Source organism: Uranotaenia lowii, chromosome 2 (genome assembly GCF_029784155.1).
Source record: "Uranotaenia lowii strain MFRU-FL chromosome 2, ASM2978415v1, whole genome shotgun sequence".
NCBI classification, from domain to species: domain Eukaryota; kingdom Metazoa; phylum Arthropoda; class Insecta; order Diptera; family Culicidae; genus Uranotaenia; species Uranotaenia lowii.
This window is the reverse complement of record NC_073692.1, coordinates 259,144,074-259,167,495: the sequence shown is the minus strand read 5'-3', so window position 1 is coordinate 259,167,495 and position 23,422 is coordinate 259,144,074. Positions and strand designations below refer to the sequence as shown.

General features: G+C 34.5%; 1 protein-coding gene across 1 annotated transcript in view; it reads left to right on the top strand.

The window, feature by feature from the left end:
- Nucleotides 1-9,355: 9,355 nt before the first annotated feature.
- LOC129748848 (zinc finger imprinted 3-like) overlaps nt 9,356-23,422 on the top strand; it is an 81,482-nt gene continuing 67,415 nt past the window's right edge. The window contains exon 1 of the mRNA XM_055743614.1: nt 9,356-10,162. Coding sequence (XP_055599589.1) covers nt 10,155-10,162 — 8 coding nt within the window. The 5' untranslated portion in view covers nt 9,356-10,154. The remainder of the gene's footprint in view (nt 10,163-23,422) is intronic.

Below are 23,422 nucleotides of genomic sequence, written 5' to 3'. Positions count from 1 at the left end.
GAGAACGTGTAAACGCTTGTACTATGAAAGACTACTCAATAATACAACACACTCTAAACTTTGGAAAAATATAAACCAACTTTTGGGGAGATCTAACAATTCTCCATCAATAAAACTTACCGAAGGTCCAAACCTTATAACTGACAAAAAAATGCTTGGTAACAAATTCAACAGATTTTTCTCTTCAGTTGGATTGGACCTTGCCAAGGAAATACCAACTGAACCTGAGTTTGATGCTTTGTCCAATATAAACGAGGTAAGGAATTCAATCTTCCTTCAACCAACAGATGAAAATGAAGTAAAATTAGTAATACTGGGCCTCAAAAACTAAAAAAGTTGTGGACCGGATTGTTTCCCAACAAGTGTTATTAAAAATAACAACCAGCTTTTTTCACATATTCTTGCAAAGTTTTTCAACTCAATAATTGAAACAGGATGTTTTCCAGATTGCCTTAAAGTAGCGAAAGTAACTCCAATATTCAAATCAGGTGATTCAGAAGATGTCAACAACTATCGACCAATTTCTACGCTCAGTGTCTTCAGCAAAGTGTTCGAAAAATTACTAGTAAACAGAATCATGAGTTTTCTTAATTGTAATAATATTTTATACAAAATGCAATACGGTTTCAGAGCGGGCTCAAGCACTCTTATAGCTATTTCTGAACTAGTTGACTCAATTATAACAGAGGTTGATTCTAAAAATATTGTCGGAGCTTTATTTTTGGACCTGAAAAAAGCGTTCGACACACTGAATCATGAAATATTATTAGAAAAATTAAACAGATACGGAATAAGGGGAAAAGCAAATGACATAATTCGAAGTTATTTGAACAACAGGAAACAATTTGTTGTGGTTGAAGGAATAGCAAGCGAATTCAGAAATATCAATATAGGAGTTCCACAGGGCAGTAACATAGGTCCTTTACTTTTTCTTATTTACATTAACGACATTTGTAATCTTCCTCTTATTGGTACAGCACGGCTTTTTGCGGATGATACTGCTTTATTTTACACAGGAAAGTCTCCAAATACAATAATCGAAAACCTGGAACATGATTTGAGATTGCTATCTACATTTTTCAATAGCAATCTACTCTCTTTAAACTACGAAAAAACTAAATACATGTTATTCCATTCATCCAGGAAAGTAATATCACAACACAGGGATCCACATATGAATCAGTTTGCCATACAAGAGGTGAAAACCTTCAAATACCTAGGTATTCATTTAGATAGTACTCTTTCCTGGAGTTGTCATATACAACATTTAGAAAAAAGAATTTCTCCCCTCTGTGGTGTACTGTGGAGATTGAAGAACTTTGTGCCACAACATGTTCTTTTAAAATTCTATTATGCTTTCATTCACTCTTTATTTCATTATCTTATAACAGTCTGGGGACGAGCATCTCTTTCACACTTACATAAACTTCAAACTTTGCAAAATAGATGCTTGAAAAATATTTACAATCTTCCTTTGCTGCATCCAACTAGGCTTATTTATTCATCCAGAGTCCATAATATCTTACCCTTATCAGATCTTTGTGATCTCCAAACTATGTTGTATGTCTTTGATAACCTGCATTCGTCAACTTCTATTCAAAACCTACGTTTCACAACGGGAATACGAACACATAATACTCGTCACTTAAATCATCTTCAACGCTGTCGATCCTCAACCTCCCTAGGACAAAAAAGGATATCGTTTATTGGACCAACAAAATATAATTCCCTACCTAATGAATTAAAAGAAATCAGTTCACGATCCATTTTCAAAGTCAAATTGCTTCAAATATTTAAAGATAAATTAAGTCCGTAAAACAAGCCGAACAAAGCTAGCCTTTATTATTTTTGTAATTTTGTAGCGTTAATTATTGTAAAATTATAGTTATAACTTAATCTTTTAATTTTAATCTCTTAATTTTAGTATTACTTTTTATATAAATATTTAACATTTTTTTAAAAATGAATCTCTTTAAAGGAAATCTCTTTCCATTGAGATTCAAAGTATAAATTAGTTTAACTTATATCGCCACATATCCTCGCATTAAACTATAAACTTTGAGTTCTCAGCACGAGTAATGTTTTGCTCGCGTCGCGTATTAGATTGTTTGTTGTTGTTTCTGCTGCCAGACGTGCTGAGAACAGTAGCGTCCATTACCAGGGGGCTCAATGGAGCCTTTTGGTATGGGGGAGTGTGGTAGGCCGCTACAAAAAAAAAAAAAAAAAAAAAAAAAAAAAAAAAAAAAAAAAAAAAAAAAAAAAAAAAAAAGCCCGACCAAAACGAAAACACGACCAAGGCTCCTGATTCCTTTTTGCCTTGCTTTCTTCTCCGCACACAAAATCTAGCATCAACCCGACGATTGCGTAGCAGCGAGCCGATTCAAGAAACTTTTACCAACTCATGAGCTGTGTTAGTAATGGTATTATTCTTTCCCGTGGAAAAATGTTCGCCCCTTTGCAAAGCTTGAGCTTGAACAAACACTAAGGCTGATGTCATGCTGAAACAACTAGCAACGCAACGCAACGCAACGTTCCAATAAGATTGCGTTGCATTGCATTGGTATGTCATGCTGGCGCGACCTGTCACTTTGAAATTCCCTACAAATCATCACTTCTCTACATCTGATAATGCTTTGAATCGTCTCCTTTCTTTCCGGAGCCATCAAAAACTCATCAAATCACGACCCGGATTGCAAGAATGCCGAAATTTGAACCGACAAAATTCTTTGTTTTTTTTGCCGGAACTAAGAATTTATGAAAATTTTCTCGCCGATTAAGATAGTTTTTAGTTTATTATCAGAAGTTCGGACAGATCTTCGTACTATTGTGCTTAAAACCCGGAATCACTGCTTCAAATCGAGAAAAAACAATGTTCCTATTGGATTTCCTACTAGTCGCGCTACTAAACACATTGGTATCAGATTGGTTGCGCTACACAAAGCGACCAGTATGACAGGTCTGCGCGATTTCCATGGAGATCAAATGAGAGCTGGTTAGTCGTGTGAACGTTGCGTTGTAGGTCGCGTTGCTAGTTGCTTCAGCATGACATCAGCCTAACAGCAACGAAGATGACGTCAAGCCCTGCTGGCTGTAAACACGCGTTTACCAAAAGGAATTGAAAATAAGAAGAACAGTGTGCATTCGGCCGGCACATCCAATCCATTTTAGTAATGTTATTATTCTTTTCAGGCAAATATGCCGAGCCAAAGGTATTGTTTTGCTTCTTGCTAGTGCTGTTATTATTGCTTCCTACGAAAGAATGTGCGTCACTTTTTGAAGCTACGAGCTTGAAGGAACATCAATAACATCAACAGCAACAGTGTGCACATGTGTAGGCCAAGCCAATCTTTAAACAATCGGTGTCCGGACGGTACGGACGGTTTGTCTCTGAGAAGGACGAGCCGAAAGATTCCTTTTTCTTTTTTTTCTTCCTACTTTTTTCTTCTGAACTGGCGTACTTTCTTCCCTAAACAGACAGCAAGCTCGGTATCAAAATTTTCATGAAGCAAATTCGAGTCTCTCGTGATCCCGTTTCTCAGACTCGCTCATGAATGTTTTTTAATACGAGCAGCATAGAAACCGCCGTTGTAGAATCGTTTTTGTTGCTGTTCGTGATTGTATTAAACACAAACGAATAGCGAGCCGGCGGCGAAGCATTTTCGTGTGCGTTTCGAGGAGTGAGCGATTTTTGTAGTCCCTGGATACGCGCGTCCTCGCCAAGTAGATTTTTCTCTTTGAGTCTGTAGGCCAACAGCTCGGAGGAAGTCTTTGACAAGCTGAGATCCCGAACAAGACCATTAAGCTTGTAACGATGTTACAAATGAGTTGCCGATAAAAATCATATCTCATTTAGTTCATCATTGGAATTAGTTTATTTTAATCAACCACAGCGCCACTAGCGGCCGGTTTTGGAACCAGCCATTTTGATTCGATCGTGAAGCTGTGCACATCGGCTCTGATCTGATCAAAAATCAGAGAACCGATGTCAGTACGGAAATTTAATATATAAACATGCACTTGTGTGTGTGGGGGCAATGTTCGGGAATAAATTTGGGGTTGATAGCCTCGACCATAAGATTCAAGCTTCTTTTCTCAAATCGATCGGTGGATAAGGCAGACGTATCTGCAGTGTGAAAAGTATATTTTGAGCGAACACCGAATCACAAGAGGACGTGAGTAAGAAGCTATAGAAGCAATCGATATGGTCTAAAATGTGACTTACAATTTTAGTTGAGATAATTGCGGAAAATTCCAAACGTTACTACGGAATTTTACAATTGGAACGTCAACTCGGCCCTGTGCGGGAGTTTTCTAGTTCACTCCGTAAGTTGCAGAAAACTTAGAAAAAATAAGCTCAAATTAACAAAAACGTAACACTTGCAGTAAAATTAAAGGAAAACTAGTGCGTCTCGAGATTTATCGCAACATCCTGACCTCTTACTGAGTAGGGTTAAGGTAACAATCAGTGTAACAATTATTTCGAACAACTCAACATTAATTTAATGATTCTCACTTGAAGGACATATCCTTCAAGTGAAGGTGTTTGTCCTGGGTAGGTGAACGGGGTTGCGAACGTTTTCGCCGCCTCATTAAGCGAGTCTTTAGACCATTCAGCACCTACGGGCCAACGGAGGTCAATCCGCAATCTCCGGGTGCACGTGGTCGGTCGTCAAAACCGGACGTGTACCATCATCGAACCCAACAGTAAGTCTCATGCGAGCAGCGGTCAAGCAATCAGCCGCCCGGTTAAGAAAGTGAGTTCAAGTTTAGCCGCCCTCGAGGGAAGTGCACCAACTTAGTCGGGACACACGCGCGCCAGCGAGAGGATCCATCAACAGCCGCTGCCGAGAGAGGAACTATACGCATCGCAGCGGAAAACATGTCAGATAATTTGATTTTTTTATGTTGAGTGATTGTTCGAAACCCGCTGGGGGAAAGGGTTTATTTGCGTAATACGAGAATACGTGTGGAGTTGAAAAGGAAACTCTCAACAAGATAATCCGTCTAAAGAGTCTTGATACCGTGAGACGAGGGTTAGAAAATTGATCTTTGGTTTTTGATAATCGCAGTTAGTTGAAGCCCCTCATTGGTTCTCTGGTTTCGGGTTGGGTTAACTTATATGTGCTCGTGGAACGATTGGAAGTTTTAAATTTAAATTTTGTACGGGACCTGCCTTGAGAAGTCTCACCGGGCGTAACTTTACATGCTTCTCCACATGCAATTGCGATTTTTGCTGTTGCTTGGCGCTAAAGTGGAGTAAGTTAAATTAAATTTCACTCACCATTCTGTGACCCGTTACAAGCTCACATTGTGAAAAGGGCTGCGGACCGTCTCGTGCTTCATACTCTTCTGCATATCCTCCCTCGTCTGTACTGGTAGTGGTGGCCTCGTCGTTGCTGTGAGGAAGCTCTGTGAACGATGGTACAGGAATTTCTTCGCAGTGAGCAACTGGAAGGCGGGCAGATGGAAGGTCGGGGTACTGAAGGCTGTGCCGATTCTTCCGGTTGATACCAGTAGTATTGATTGCTCAGAAGTAACAATCCGATGCATGGTCAGACGGCTCCCTCCAAACCATCGGTATCCCGAACTTCAGTGAAGTTTTCGTGCCCTTCGTCCACCGCCGGAGGTATTCCACGCACGTCTTGCACACCTTGTGCGGTGCCCAGGACTTATCTTGGTCACCCAGCTTGACTGTAAAGTAAGCCTGGTAGGCGCTCTTCACAAAGCCTGTGATGTTCTTCCTGTCCGCTGCCAGCGTGTATTCTCCGCAGATGTAGCAGAAAACGTCAGGCTTATTCATGCATGAATGTCGAGCAGAAGCCATATTAATAACCTGAAATAGTAATAGAAATATGTAGCCTACTTTCAGATAATAAATTTTGTTAATTTTGTTAATAGGTTAATTTTATAATTACATAGATTGAACTCAAAACCCCTATTACTAGCATATTGAAGCGTATATAGCCATATGGCTGTATCTCAATTACATCTGATACAGCAAAATCAATGTGATATTCTAACTCAGGATACAAAAATTAGTCTAAATCAGCTGAGAAACCCCAGACTATTTTTTGGCTGTCACCCAGTGTAATTTATTGCATTATTGATTCCTACTAACAAAATGTTTTTCTTTTCATTAACAGGCCCAGGTGGGATATTGTCAGGTTCGATGCCTTTTCGAAAGCTGTAAGTTAGTGTACATAGGAGGACCACTATTTTGTTTGCTAGATATGCGTCTGAATTTTATCAAACTGTTAATTTCAGACGAATTTTTGAAATATAGTGCTCTGCGACATCTATTGTGTTCGTATACCGAAATATATAAAGAACTAATTGATTCAAAATCTTAAGTAAGGCATTTTTTTGATTGAAAAAAAAACCTGAAAAAAATTGTTTTCAGTATCAGGAAAACCGGGAAAAAACCGGGAATTTCAAAATGAAAAAGCTGTGGCCACCCTGCCGATGTTCCGGAACAGCTTTTTCCTCTATTAAGCCAGGTTTACAGTTCGTTATGCTATCAATAACTCTAAAAGGCGACACAACTTGCATGTGTAACATGGTGGATTCGATGGATAGTGGTTGAAAGATAAAATTCCAGCCATATTTGTTCCTTAAACTCTTCTAGAACTGAATTTCGATTCCCCCGGTTTTCACCGCGGACATTTCATTATGGCATAGGAATCGGAATAAAAACAATTCTATTATGTTTAAGGAACGAGCTCGACTAAAATTTCTAATAATCAAAGGTTTGAAGAACCTCTTAGCTGAATGAAACTATGATTTCAAAGTAGTCGAAGATTCCTTTGAATTCAGCTACAGTATTTGAAAGACCCAAATACTAGTATTTCACTAGCTACTTGCTAGCATCCTCAGTGGGTTATCGAAAAAAAAAAATCACTAAAATTTCGTTTTTCAACAATTCCCCATCGATTCCACCATGTTACAAAATCTAGTTCCGTCGTGTTGTTGAGTTATTGACGAAATAAGATTTTTCACGTGAAGTTGGAAGCAAACTAATATTACAAATTTTATATTTTCTTTCCAGAGTTTTACTAAAGTTGTTGAAGTTAATGCTGTTTCATATCGTTAGGTAAGTATGTTGTACTAGTTGTCCTTTTATTCTTAAGTCGAATTTATTTTAGCGAAAATTTGAAATGTGTCCTTTACACGACTGCGCCTTAAATGTTTTTTTTTCTAATTTCAGAGTGTTGGTTGCATCCTGATGCTGAACTTTTTTTTAAATATTGTGATTGCTGGTTGTCTGTGTCATTGTTTTTTTTGTACTTTGGGTAAGTATTTTTTTAAAAGCATAATTCCAAATAATTCAAAGAATTTTTTTTTTACTTTTGTTGAACTGATTTTTAGCTGATTTTTATGCCATTTGGTGCCAGCTCCGCATTGATTCGACTGGCTTCGACAAGGACGAGGTTCAAAACTCGGCGCGATAGACCTACATGAGCTTAGCCGTCACTTAGAGTGACACAACAAAGTAAAACAAATTAAAAACAACTAATTTGCCAAAATCTTTTTATTAGTAAACTATCCAAATCTCAATCTAATTTAGCCTCTCTATACAGAAGAAATCCAACTGAATCTTTAAAAATTTTATTTGCTAAAATTTAAGTAATTTCAGAGGAATATTTTTTTTGCTAAAACTTAAGCAAACAAAGAATTTACTATACAATTAGTAAACATTAAGTCGGGACACTTTTTGCATTTTGCTAAAATTTTGGTTAAAAAAAATTGCTAAATTGATTGCTAAGTTTTTAGCTGGTCAAATTTGAGCAAAATTTTGCTAATTTTCGGCCTCGAAAATTCTGTTTGTATAGAGCCATCTGACGGAAAAAAGTGAAGCTGCCAGCTGTTTTTCATCCGAAATCGAAGAAAATTGCATACCTTTTGCGCGCTTATTTTCCAAGCTTGCACATTGAATGTTGCATACTTTCCGGGCGATTATCGAAATTTTTTTTGGAAGCCTAAAATACGATTCAAAGTCTGTCGATAAGTTTTGATGAAAAAAAAATTATTCCCAATTTTGTTTTCTTAATTTTTGTTGAGTAATGTATGGGATTTGAGAAAATTTGCCCGGATATTGCCCGGATTCATGGTCATCACTTTTGAAATCAAATGTCCGAATTTTACCAGGTTTTTATAAAAAATTGCCCGGTTTGTCCGGCCTGGATACGTGCTGAAAAAATTCTGGCAACCTTAATTTTAACACATAAACTCGTTCCATCTTTCCTTCTTCAAAAATGTTTTAAACAAAAATTGGTAGGGCTGTAAAAAATAACATGAAGCTCTGCTAGTAAAAAAAAAACAACTAAAGTACGGCCCGCGCCGACAAGATTTCCAATTTAAATTAGCCCCATGGTTCAAATGGTTGCTCACCCCTGCTCTAGAATTATGAAAATGAGCTCTAAATTATTCTACAAACCTTCATTAGAAAGCAGAAACCAAGATCTATGCGCTGAACTAAATCAAAATTTGTTTGGGTATAACACATATCCAAACAGCTTGAACAACTGAACGAGTTGCGTCAAATTGAGCCATTTTGTTCCACTCAAGATCATTTATCCTTAATTTGAATGTATTTTAAATCCCTTGAAACATGTTATTGCTGGATACTCATCAAATTAATTGAAAACTTTCAGCAACATTATCATGCCTTCATCAAGAAAATTACAACCTAATCAATGTTGTTGCTCGTTGAACTAGGTGCTAATTTATTCAATTTGCGAGACCGTATGATCTGGTTCATTTATCGATTGCATAATTTGCATATATGCAACCGCATAGAGCGTTTCGAGCAGATGTAAATGTGGCACACCTTCTTCGAAAGACCGACTCCATTTTTATTCAGACGTCGAGACCTGTTTTCTTCCCCTCTTTGGCAGACTGGTTTGTGATTGGTCGAACGAAGACAAAGCAAGCATGCCAAAAAAGGGGACGCCGATTGGCTGACGGTTTTATTGTATAGAACTCCATGTGTTTTCTCACGAATACATTCAAAATTTTGGAAGACCACTTGTTGAATTTGGCTGACTGTCGTCTGTTAGTTTAATGCTTCGCATTGTACTTTTAAATGATTCCATCAAACAGATCGATACAGAGCGAAATTATATTTTTAAAAGTTTAAAATTCTAAAAAACAAACAGTTTTTACGATTCAAATTACACGTGCTCCCGGCAAATGCCGGTACACAAAAAATGTAAACAAAACACTCACACATGCGCTTTAATATCTCCCATTCCACGAAATCAAAAGTTCAGTCTTCGCCTGCCTGGTTTTTACTGTGAAATTTGAAGTAGCACACATCTCAGAAGGGATTCTTCTTTGGTTTCCCGTCTCTGCACAACACAGGTCGCTTGGTGTGCTGCATGGCCAATTAGGATCGTCTCGCGTTTTCATTCTTCTGTTGACCGTCGCAACGGAAGCACGTGTTCTCTGACTTGTGCGTGTACTGTTTGGGGTTTTCGATACGTACGATAACTAAAATTGAAAAGGTGGGTCAATGTGATTATTTTAGTGACTTATTTCTCAAAGCTTAATCACGTCAGTTGAATTAAGTCTATTGAAATCAATTTTAAATTCAAGTGAACAAGTGCGGGTGGAGTAACAGCAAAAAAAAAATCTTCATTTATATTCAGCTCGCTAGAGCTTTGTACGTGATGGTACTGCAAATTGAAAGAAATTTCCGTCCACGACAGTACATAGGTGTGCAATACCGAAAATATATCCAGTGAACAAGTGTACATGGTGATCCTACATATATACAGTTCTATGGCTACCCATGCCGTAAACTTGGTTCGTGCAGGGGCGTGATTTAATTTCATCGACCATTCTTCGGCATTGTCTGGAAATAACATTTCGAAAGCTCCTCTCCTATCGAGTGACCCGACAACAAAGGCGTTGAGAAAAAAAAATCACACTTCAAAGGCTCAGCCGACTTGGGATTATTTCAACGGTCTGGTCAAAGGTCGGCACTGAATCGCGGGAAAGCCTCAACAACACCCAGTTCGTAACCTGTGATCAACAATTTGCAGAGTCGGTTCGTGCGTGTCGGAAAAACTGGCAAGCAATCAAGGAAATTGAATCGACATCAACTTGGGATTAAATCTGTTGGACACTTCAAACACCGACTGCATCCAGCGAAGATGAATACGTAAGTGCTGACATTAAAGCTTTTTCCGTCGTTTGAATACGAAGTGAAATTTCCAAGGAACATTTTTGTTTAAAATTACTTGAATCATTGTTCAGTTACGCCTGAATGAAAAAGGATTAGAATACTGGCGACTTTGATATTTTTTTTAACAAACCGGAAAAATTGTGCACACGACATCTTGAAATGTATTTTCTCTAATCGAAGAAATATTTTTGACATTATAAATGTGGAAGATGAAATCCTTTTTTAAACTACGATACGAACCACATAACTTTTTGAGATATCCTGTTAAACGATCGAAATGCCAAAGCGTATTCTTTCATCAGAGCTACGCTTAGCTCATTTTTTCTACAAGTCGGCTCTTGTCGAGAAACATTTACATGATTAGATATTTTAGTTTCAATATTGTCGCTGAATCCCCAAATCAGAGTTTTCGTCTACATTAGCGCCGGCGACATTAACTGACGGCATTTCATGTTGACCAGACATCTATCAATCATCTTTCAAGTGCCGGAATCAAACAAAAGAAAGGGTTGCCCATTGCCGAGGTGTTAGCTGAATTGATGACATTTTTCATCGTCGCTGGTTGGCAAGGTTGCCAATTACCAGCGCGAAAATTTCGAAACTAAGCTGTATTGACGATAAAACATAATTAAATTTGAAACAAGACTATAACAAAAGATTTCATATTTACTTCAAGATTCATTTTTTCTTAGCCAAATGATGTTTGAATATTGCTCCAATGTTGGTAAATAAAATGATAATAAGATATTTCAATGTTTGTCACAATAAGTGCATTTTCGGCTTGTATGTTGATGTTCAAACAAAAATGAATGCATATTCGAATAATGTCAAATAAAAAATTGCCTAACTTTAACATTTATCAAAAGCTATCCCAAGCGTATCCGGACCGGGATAATCCAGCGATGTTTGGAAAAAAAGGCAAAAGGTGCGCATCTTAACACAGATATTTTATTCAAAATTTATTACAAAAAAGTCAAATAAAAAGGAGTGATCAGAAATATTATTCAAAAATGTTTTTGCCACAATTATTGAACACACAGATCTTAAATTGAAAAGGCTGTGTTCCAATTAGGCCGGGACAAAATTCAAATCCTTCTTTTGTCACTCGGAGTTGGAACATTACGAGGGGGGAAATAATAAAAAAAATGCGAAAATAATAAATAAATTGGAATTAATTGCACGAAAGCTTGTATACAAAAAAGAAAATTGCACAATATCATTGCACATAACCTATAAATCAAGCAATTTCTTATCGAAAAAATCAATAAAATCAAGAATATAAAAGGTGAATAACTCCCATCTTTGAATATTTGTTTACTGGTCTTGTAATTTGTCGAATATTTGAATTGTTCCAGCCTTATTAAACACGTGAAAATTTCATTTGATTGTATTCATTCGGGGGTATTTCGAGTGAAAGTATACTTGAAGCGGCAATTCCAATTGGAATAGCAACCAAGAAACAGTTAGTTCACCTGAAATAGAATTCTTTTGCCAATTCGAATCGGCTGTTTTCAAATCATATTTAAGATTTCTATGAATAATTTCAATTTTCTTGAATTTCTGGAATAGTTACAATTTGAGTTGTTCAACTTCATGTATGACGAATCATTTCATACAACGTGAATTTTCGCTTCGATTTTTGTTTATCCATATTGAAATACCTGTTGGATTGTATTGAAGTGTAATATTGTTAAAATGATAAATTTATGACGTTATAAAAGAATTTTTTATTCGAAAAGTTTTCTATCGAGCGAGCTTGCAAACTAAGAAATTTATAACAGATTTGTCGAGCAATCGAACAGCTTCAGATTTAGCCTTTATTTATAACTTGCTTGTTCTGTAAATGCTCTTCCTGACAGCTGTCAAACTTTATTCATAACAAAGGAAAGGGTGCTTAATCGCTTGACGCACGGCACCCTCCCAAATAAACGCGCTTCAATCAATCAATCATAACAAAGGAAGCAGTTGGTTTAAGTGACTGCTTGATTACTCGATTTATCTGAGCAAAACAATTGCTAGGTTTTTTTCCTACCACTATTATGAAAAAAATTGTTTGCATACATCAAGGCGCTTTACCTAACAAAAATCTAAGCCAACCTTAAAGCCCCGAAGGATTCTAACTGATGAGAACGAATCTTAAGTATAATTTTTCATTTTTTCAGTGGATTATTCATTAGCTAGGCATGTACACACAAATATAGGATCTCAGTGAAACTTCATGTTTTTTTTGAAGAGATTTAATTTACTTAACACTAAGGCTTACATCTTTCAAGGAAAGAGTACCTACTATAATTGCCGTGACCGAGATTCGATCAATTAACCGCTGGCTTAGAAGACTTAAACGCTACTCTCTAGGCCACGGTCGGTGTTTTGTTTGGTGATGTGGTAATATAAATTATAAGTTTCCTATGAATTTATGATGATTCCATTTATTTCCTGAAATAAAATTCAAAAAAGATAACTTTTCCAATCAACAGGCACAGTTTATGACTTCAGTGATGGCTTTGAAATATTCAATTTTACAATGAGTAGACGGAAAACAAATACTGATCCTTTTAAACGGAAACAGAAATAAACATTTTGTTATGAATTTTGTAAGCAAAAGAAAGCTTTTGCGAATAAATTTATCCAAATACTTAACCTGTGTATAAGTTCTTAGTTCTTCATTAATATTAAGAATATTTTGAAATCCGATATCAATTTTTGAACGCTGTACTGCTTTGAGAGAAAACGCCATAAACGTCCCTCCCGATGGATTGAAAAGAAGCAGCCAGGTTGCCATCCCCTTGTTTTCCAACGATTTATTAAGTAAAAGGTAACACGAAGTTTATCGGGTTAGCTAGTTTTAAACAAAATTTTAAAGAAGTCCGGTGTGACCGTGTTGCCCGGATTTCATTGAAAAAAAACCTAGATTTTGCCTAGTTTTGTAAAAAAAATCATGAAAAGTTTTTTTAAAGCCCAAAATACGATTTAAAAACTGCTGATGAATCATAATGTAAAATTTTTATTTACAAGTTTTTTTTTTAATTTATGTTGAGTAATTCCTGGTTATTGACGAAATTTTCCCACATTTAGTCCTGATATTGTGCGGAAATTGCCCGGATTTTCGGTAGACAATTTTGAAAACCAATGCCCGGATTTTGCTAGGTTTTTAGATAAAAAAAATATGCCCAGATTTGTCCGGCCCAGATAAGGGCTAAAAAAAATTCTGGTAACCTTACTCGTTCAAAATGCTCTGTGAAAGTGCTTTGTTTAAACTTTGAAATAACTCTCTAAGCAGGTAAAATAAATCCAAAGATTTTTTTTCGAACACGAATAAATTTGTGTAGCTTAGGATTGGTGCTAAGGTTTCATCATAATCGTAAATTGTCATGACCACCACATCAAGATGTTGGCTTCTTCATACGAAAATTATAAGGGTTTTTTTGAGTAGATGCCAGGTTTTATTGGCTAATAAGCCATTGAAATTTCTCATCATACCAGTGAGTGTCTGAGATTTGTTTTAACCCCTGAATTTATACATCATAATGACGCTTTTCTCATATCACGAATGTAAGAAAAATGAGAAAAATAGATAAGACAAAACAAGAACATCTGCTGTGCGGAAAAATAAAGCATCATTGATTGATGTCAAAGATAAAAAAAATAAATGAACGAACTCATTTTTCGTAATACTTGTTGAAAATGTTCTCTGTATTTCCAGTAAATCACTACCGTCAAACAGGGCATCATGCAACAGTAGGGTTATATTAGGGTTACCATACGTACTCTTTTAAGAGTAAATGAACTCTTTTTCGATCGAAATATGGGCCTACCGTAAAACGGGGTAAGATTTATCACTTTTTTCAATATTTCTCTATTATTTTTTCTGTTAAGGGGAATGTGGCGTGTTTCATATTTTTAAAACCAGTACTGGACTCCTATGAACGTAAAACATGGTTGCAGAAATTTATTAGACTACATTTAATTTGATTTAAAAATCGATTTCGTCTTTGTTTAGCATTTGATGCTTAGTGGTAACATTGATCAGTTGACGGTTCTATTTTGACGGTTTTAACGAGTTTTCTTGTTCATAAAGCAAACAAAACACTTTCACAATATTTACAAACAAACTAAGGCAGTTCGTGTGTTAAGGCCGAACAACAATTAAAATCGAAAGATGGACCATGATGCTGCATAAATTAAGGGGCTAAATTTTTTAACATTTCTTATAAAATTTTAACTACAAAAAAAAGGTAAAATTATACCTTCATTAAATTCTTTAGGTCCTCGGCCCTTCTTTAGGCTTTAGGCTTCTTAACACTTTGATTTCATCAGGAAGGATATTAGCGAGCCTTTGAAAAAATAGATATTTCAAGATTTTGAAAAAACAATTTTATTTAAATTTGAAATTTCCAAAAACAAACCAAATTTTACCAAATTTGAAACTCATCATGTAGGTTTTTAAACGTAGAAAATAGTTTTAAGATATTTTAACTTAAGACTTAGTTATTGATGATTATGTGGCAAAATTTCAAGTTGATCAAAGCTACCCCGGTGATCAATGTTACCCCGTATTCTTCTTTTTGTGAAATTTTATGAATTGTACTGTTTTTTGATGAGAGCAATTTAATTAAAGAATTAACTTGTTTGTTTCGGAAGTTAACAAGAAATGTGAAAGATTTACAACTCACCAAAACTTTCATTAATTAACCTAAATATCCCGTATTCATGAAGGCAACTTTGAATCGTAATTTACAGTGAGAGCAATAAGCGCCTTTGAGTATGCAATAAATCTCCGAACAGTTATCAAAGAGCACAAAAGCAATATTCTCAAATGCTTCGTAGCGCACAATCTAATATATTGTTTGTTCAAAGGAAATATACGCGCCTAAAATCTCTTTTTGAAATCGAGCATTTTATCGAGTTTGGTGTTGTGTGTCAGCAAGACATCAAATACTACTAATCCTTCGAATATTCCAAATAGTCCTTGACCTTTCTCTTTTCAATAGTTTTTTAAAAAAAAATGAAAAAATTTATAATTAAGCTTTCCAGAAAATTGTCTTTGCGTGTTCGGGCAAATCCGGACATTTTTACCCAAACGCCTTACAAAATCCGGGAATTAGATTTTTAAATTTTCAATTGAAAAACCGGCCAATACCCGGGTAAATCTGATCAAAATCCAAGTTTTTCTCATGAAGTTCAAGGGAAAAAGTGAATTGAGCCTTACATTAACAAAACAATATTTGCACGTATATTTCGTTTAAGCAAACTCAAAAAATCATACATTCAGTTAAAAATTGTAGCAATGGCTTGGTTTTTCCGATGATTTTGTATTAACTCGGGCATTTTTGCTCGATATCTAGACAACCGGACCTGACGGACTTTTTCTTATTTTTTCCTTGAAAAAGCAGGCTATCTGGAATGTGTAATCTTACCCAACATATTGACAGCATTTAAATGGCTTTGATTAACTATGTTCTTTTGATTTTCTAAAGTTTTCCTTAGTCTTTTAGCTAATTTTTTCATTGAACTCTTTTAAGCATTGCGGAATATGGTAACCGTAGGTGAGATGCAACATTTGTATACCACAACACTTATTCAATTTTCATTTTAATTTAATGTTAAACAGTTATCATTCAATGATAACGAAACTATAATGACATACTTTCTCACATCGTGAGATAGTTTCTTTATATTGCTTTAAGTATCGAACACAAACACTGTTGATGTAAAAATATTTATCGGACAATCACCAATTTTTTTCAATAAATATTTTTATAATTCAGTTACCAAAAATGCATCAGAGCAAAGCAAAATTTTATCTAGTAATTCTCGTTTCCATATGCTTCCATAATATGATTGTTTTGCTTTACGCGTTCGTTAATTTCAAAGTTTCATCCAACCAAACAGAAATTTTTATGATTTCAACTATGTAGCAGAATTTTTTGTAGTATTTTTTACTCCTAGATTTATGCAGCACTTCTATGCTTTTTCTTAAAAACATTTTTGACAGATAAAAAAATAATTAAAAATAATTAAAATACTGAAATTTGTTCTTTATGCCTTATGACATAACAAATATATCATAAACTATATGTTTTCAAACCTTTTCATTTGATAAAAAAAACAAGTTTGTTGCAACTTGACCCTTTTGTTTTGTAGGGTGAAAATCGCATATTTTTGTATGTAAATTTAAAAACAACTGGTGAAACCAATAATCAATCTGACTACGTCAATTTGATGTCCCATCAACCTTAAAACTGTTGATGTACAAGTGGTATGATTATCTGTGGACATTAAGTTTTTAGTAGCCATTGAAATTGAAAAGTGTTGCAAGATGCTCCAGTTAACAGTATACCCCCGGAAGATATGCAACACTGAAGCAAACGGGTAGTGAATTGTTTTATCAATGTATTTCGTCTTATTCGAGGTTTCACTTATCTGAGGTGGTTCCTGCCCGGTTACCTTGGATAAGCGGGGTTCTACTGTAACATTTAGAATGTCTTCAAATTCGCAGATTCGTTTTTCGATCGTTTACTTTGACTAACTAAGCAATTTATTTAAGTAAAGCCACAGTTTTACGAATTTTTGAATGACAGAATAATATGCAATAGAAACAAACAGCACTTTAAACGGCAATGCCAATAGAGTGTTAGTAATAATGTTATGTGTTTTCAATGTATTTGTTAATAAAAACATGAATCATAAATCAATAACTTTACAGTTTAGCGATACCGAACAGAGCATCACACAGAAAAACTAAAGCTGATCAAGTTTAATAATTAGATTAGATTCTTACTGATGAAAAATTTTTTTGAATAGAAACCCAATTATTGGGCTTCTTTTCAAAAAAAGTTCATGAGTAAGAATCTAATCCCGCTTTTACGAATCAAAATCCGAAAGTGATTTGGCAGCACAAAACAGAATGCTACACATTTTTTTAGTGGATCGAGGACCATTCTTTACATCTAAATTATATTCATTTCAAATTGATTAGGGGTATGACTACGTGTATATTATTGACAGGCTTAACGCTACGTATACCTTATACGTAACATTAGACGGCTGAGGCAATCGTCGAATGCGCTGAGGCCGGTGAGTCCCCACTGTTTGTGTTTTGTTTTTTTTTTTCTCAATGACTTGGCCGCCCAATTCCGATCGATATGGACAGCAGGTACCTGCAGAATCACATTTTGCTTGCTGCAATATTTGATGGGATTTTATGCCTCTGCTGCAGTCAACTGAAATTAGAGGGTTCGCCGGAAAACTATAGTGACGTAATGATTTCCGATGCCCGCCCATTTTCACCATCGCGTAGCCAATTTGTTTCGAAATTCTGGGAAATTGGTTGAAACCGACTTAGGATGATTTTTCTTCATCCGACTTTACCCATCAGGATTTGCCTAATCTAACCGAACGAAACAAAGAGTGATTAAAAGTCACATGTCCATTCCCCTCATATTCGTACATTTAATCCTTTACTTATGATTCCGAAATCGGCCTCATACAAAGCTCATATGTAAGTGGAAGGAAAAAAAACACAAATCTTTTTTATTGCGACCACAAAAAAACAAGGGTTGACTTTTCCCGAACACATTCATTGCTGTACGGCTTCTATCACCCCCTACATGGTTTGGCTTAGATTTGAAGAGGCTGAACCATTTTATTGAGGCCTATTGTGGAAATCATATCAAACCAAAGAACATGTGAACGCCCTCTACCGAAAAGAAACCCGAAGGCATATGGTTTTTCCCCAAGGGGAAAGCATTTTAAGTTATTAAATTGCGGATTAAACTCATAAATAATTTTAAGTATGTGTATTCGCCTGGCCAATGCTGCCGGATTTACTGCCTCGTAATGGTGAAAGGGTGATGAATGAGATTAAGGCGGTCAAACGCGACTGGAATTCAATTGGCCATCGTGTCAAGCATGTGTGTTTTATGATTACAGAGGGATGTCTTAATTGAATAGCGTTGTTGTTTTGTTTGGTAGTTGCAGTTTTATTTTATTCATAATCAAAATATTCAATTGCAATAGAAAGCATTTAATAAGCTTAAGTGAGTAGCATAAAAATACTGTAAAGTTAAAGATTTCAAATAAAACCTAACCTAATATACTGAAAATGACTAAAACATTGCTGCGATTTGTTGCAACGAAAAACCAATCACAACGAAATGCTCAATTTGTTTAGTGACTCTTGCAACAACCGTAAGTTATTAGCAGTGAAACATAACTCTAGGTTGATTTCAATATATTTGACTTTCATCTAACTTTCGATATTTATGTGGTTGTTTTAATCCCTAAATTTATGCAATTCCATCAACATGGAAGGAAAAATCATTGAATTTGGATATGATAAAACAAGAAGATTTCTTCTAAGCAAATAATTAGGTACTGAATTTCGTTTCAAATTGTTGTAGTTTGAATAAACGCGTGTTCATTATTATTAAACGAGTTCGGCGAAATTCAACGAGTTTTCCTGTTCATCACCCACATGCAGTACAAAAATTTAAACCCCGAATCCCAAAATTACCGATACCGCAGATTAGCAGACGCGAATATTTGTTATGTTTCTACATCCAATAAAATTTTCGCTGATTTTGGTTTGTTAAAATGCATCTTTCTAATGTAATGAAATTTTTTTCAGCATTCTATTTGAGCTAAATGGCACCTGACAAAATAAGATCTGGTCAAAAGAAATTCGAATTCTTGAGACAATTTCAATATGAATAGTACTTGGAACTTGGAATTCTTGGAACGACAACCTGCTGCTTTTTTTTATAATTGGTTTAAAAAGAGATTTTGATAAAAGAAAATACTAAATGTAAAACGATTCTTACTCTTTTTAGGGTTAAAAAATATTTTTGCCATCCAACTTGATTGTTTTATAAATTCTTGTTTTGAAAAAATAATAAGAAAAGGTTAAATGCCATCAAACGGGGCATCATGCAACAGTAGTTGTATATGCAAAATTTGTAAACCACAACATTTAATCATTTTTTATTTGAAAATAATGTAATTAAGCTATCATTTAATGATGATGACATAGTTTCTCACATCGTGAGAGAGATTTTTAAAGCTTTTCGATCTAATAGATAATTTGAAAAAATCGAGCAATAGCTGTACAAATTTTTACATTTTCGATGCCGTAAAAAACTTTACCCAGTATGACGGATTGGCTTATTGTATCACCTACATACGTCATATTCCTTTATCATCCTGTCCTATACCAAAACTGTTGGTGTAAAAATATTTTTTATACAATCACCAATTTTTTCATAAAAATTTGTTTATAATTCATTTACCAGTCTGGACTAAAATACATCAAAATGCAAATCAAAGTTTCATCTTTTAAATCTCGTTTCCATATGCTGGAATATGATTGTTTTGCACCACGCGTTTGTCAGTTTCAAAATTTCATTCACCCAAACATTAGTTTTTATAATTTCAGAAAGTAGAATTTTTTGTAGTATTTTTTTACCCCTAAATGTATGCAACACCTATATGCTTTTCTCAAAAACATTTTTGACAGAAGAAATGTAAAATTAAATTCGAACAAAACCAAAAATTATTGCAACTGATATTTTATGCGTCATGACATCACAAATATATCAAAAACTTTAAATTTAAATCGTTTTCATTCGATTTTTCATTCTAAAACCAAGTTCGTGCAACTTACCGTTTTTTCTTGGCAGGGTGAAAGTCGCATGTTTTTGTAAAATAAAAAAAAATTCTGATGAAACCAATAATTTTTTGACTAGTACGTCAATTTGATGTTCCATCAACCTTAAAACTTTTGATGTACATACAAGCGGTAAGATTATCTCTGGACATGAAGTTTTTAGAAGACATTGAAGTTGAAAATTGTTGCACGATGCCGCAGTTGATGATAACTGGTAAGTGTCGTGGAATAAATTTTCTGAGATGATCACCCTTACATTTATCCATCAAAATTTTTGTGTTTCTAAAGTTCATGCACAATTTTAACATTGTTGTGTTGAATTTAAAGGATTATAATTGGTTATCTTATGAAGCATCATTAGATTCTTAAAGATAACAGATATATAACATGACCGTCATCGACTTGAATTCGAGATAACTGACTACCAATTGATACTGCATTCCAGAGAAGACATCTCAAATTTGTCTGAAAGACTCTTATAGAGGCACTCCGGTTAATTTACACCTCGACAGTTTACAGGTAAACCTTCTTGAAATATCGACCCTTTTTGTCCAATCAAAATGTTTAAAAAATGCCATGCAGTAACATAAGACTGGAGTATTTCAGCATTATGACGAAGCCTAACTATAGGCGCTTGATCCGTAGTTCAGAACACGAATGATTGACGTGAAAAATTGCATTTTTGTGAGCTTAGCCATAAAAACTTCCCATTTTTATTTTTCAAAGTCAGCAATCGCTAATAAAAATCGCTTAAGTAATGCTTTAAAGTAAGCAAACTCGTAATCGAAGCGCTAATCGCGATTTAGCTATTGAAAATTGAAAAATGTTCAACAAAACACCAATTTTGAAGACAGTTATAAACATTTTGTTGATTAAACAATATGTGCTGTAAAATAAGATGAATATAGACAGCTTTTAATTATTTTTGTAAAGATTATGTCCAATTATGCAACGTTAGTCAATTATTAGAATGTGTTAGTGTATTTATTGGAAAGACATTTTTAAGGTGTTTTTAATTGAGACCCTCAGGATCAAAGGGGTGCAAGTCCAAAAATTATCAATTTTGAGTCGAGTATACCTAACGATTCTTCATGTTTCATTGTACATTTATTTCAATGTTTTGCTTTTGAACTCATATTTGTACTTTTATCACTGTTAGTAATTTTTGTTTGTTTGTTTGTTTCACTGATAGTCTCTTATTTATATTTTCGTTCGCGGATAGTATTTCGTACTGTTTCCTACAGTTCTTGTACGAGCTTGGTGTAGGGAATAAGATGAGGAAATGTAACCTAGTTAAAAAAAATGAATAAAATGTATAGCAACACTGTATTGAAAGAGCACATTTATTGACAGGATCTGCCGCTAAACGGAGAAGAAATCTTTTGAAGAGAAAGAGAACGATGCACGAAATTGGAATGAGAAGAACGGATCAGTTTACACTTTACAGACTAAATTCACAAAGAGAGGTTCGCTTCTTGAATGCCATCGAGGCGTCTTTGGAGTACGCGAGATTTGGAAAAATGTTCGGTCGATCTCGACACTTGTTTTTTTTCATGAAAAGTTAAAATTTCCTTTTTTTCCGGATGTGGGAAAGGTAGAAGAAAGACATTTTGAAAAATTTCAAAACAAAATTATGTAACTACAGCCCACCAACAACAATTAGTTACCATAATCCGGAGTAAAATTGATCACTTTTTTCAATATTTTTCGATCATTTTGAACATAAAACATAGTTGCAGAAATTTATCAGACTACTTTGATTTGATTTAAAAATCGATTTCGTCTTTGTTCAGAATTTAATGATTTGGGGTAACATTGATCAGTCTCTATTTTGACGGTTTTAAAGGGTTTTCTTGATCATAAAGAATACAAAACACCTGCATAATATTTACAAATCCTAGTTTATCTATTGCTAAGACAGTTCGAAATAAACTCAAATGAAATAAAAATACTCATGAAACTCTACAAATTTGAACAAAACACTTTTGGTGGCTCAAAGATACTAAATTTGTAACTTTTAGTCCAGTAAATTCTTTATCGTAATAAGATTTAGCTATCTTCGCGGTCCAAATGTGTTAAGGTCGAACAACAATTAAAATCGAAAGATGGACAATGATGCTTCATAAATTAAAGGGCTATTTTTTTTTAATAATTAAATTGCTTTTTGAGTAGTTTTTATAAGTTTATAATTATCTTTTAAACTATCGCATAAAATCCCAACATACAAAGATTGACATCTCAACTTGCAAGTGCCCTACCCCGCTTTTAAACGGAGTATCCTAAATTGGCATAAAACCATAACCAATCATTATTTTTAATTGCTTTTTGCGTGGAATGTTTCAAAATATGTGAATCTAACAATCCATTCTAATGAAAGTTGTTTAACATGCAGTTGTCAAAAACTTCAGCTAAGAGTAGCTTACAAACATTAGAAAACTACAAATGGACCAATTTTTCTAAAAACTTTCAATTTGGTAGCCTCAGAAATCTTGATCCATTTGTTTTTTCATCTGAAAAACTGATTTTCAGTTAGGTCTTAAATAACCACCATCATGTATTGATTGTTTTAAGAAACAAATCCTAAATTAGGTAGGAGAGATGAATCATAAACCCCGCTTAAAGGCAGGTTTGGGAAATAACAACAAATCAAAAAATATGTAGGCCTATCATTTTGTATATACGTTGAAATATCTCAGTTATACGTGGAACAATATTGACAAAATATAAAAATCAAGCTATGAGATTTTATTAATATGTTCCAAAATTAAGGAAAAAATGATTGAAGTGTGTTAAAACTACGTCAGAAAATGTACTGAAGGTGAAGTTCGTTTGCCCCTGTGGTTATGCCATTTTTGAAAAATTTATCAATAAGTTTTTCGTAGAACAAAAGTTGTTTGTAATTATGAAACTACATAAGCTTCTATTAATTTTTCAGTGAAAAAAATGTTTTCTAGAAGATTAAAACTTGTACGCTTCTTATGCAAGTATTATAAAGATTTCAACAGAATAAATTGGTCTCATATAAGCAAGAATGAAAAATTTACATTTCCCAAATGATACTGAGCCTACATAACGTGAAAATTCAAAAATATTTGGCAAAATAAGGGAAAACCATACCTAATTGTTACAGAATCCACCAAATTCCACACAATCATAACTCATGTGTCACTTTTTTGCAGGCGAAACAAAAAATTTCTTGGTAGCTCAACCTTATTGCCCCTTGAATGTTTTCTAGCAAAGAATACCCATGAATATTTTCCAGAACCATGATGATTTTTATGCTAATATTTGGGTTCGAGTGGACTCTTATGTGGTTAATAACACTAGTTTACAAAATTTTAAAAAAATCATGAACTTGATTAATTGACCAACATTTTTAATGTAAAATCGGGCGCTGAATCCGAAAATGAAATTTAAAAAAATCTCAGTAGAACCGTCTTTGAGTTATGCTCCAAATATGAAATTTCGAAAAAATTAAAAAAGTTCTTGTACTTAGATTAAAATATCTCGGACGGCATAACAGTAATTTGAAATCCCTCTTTTGCATATTGAAGGTTAATAAGTTTTCTATC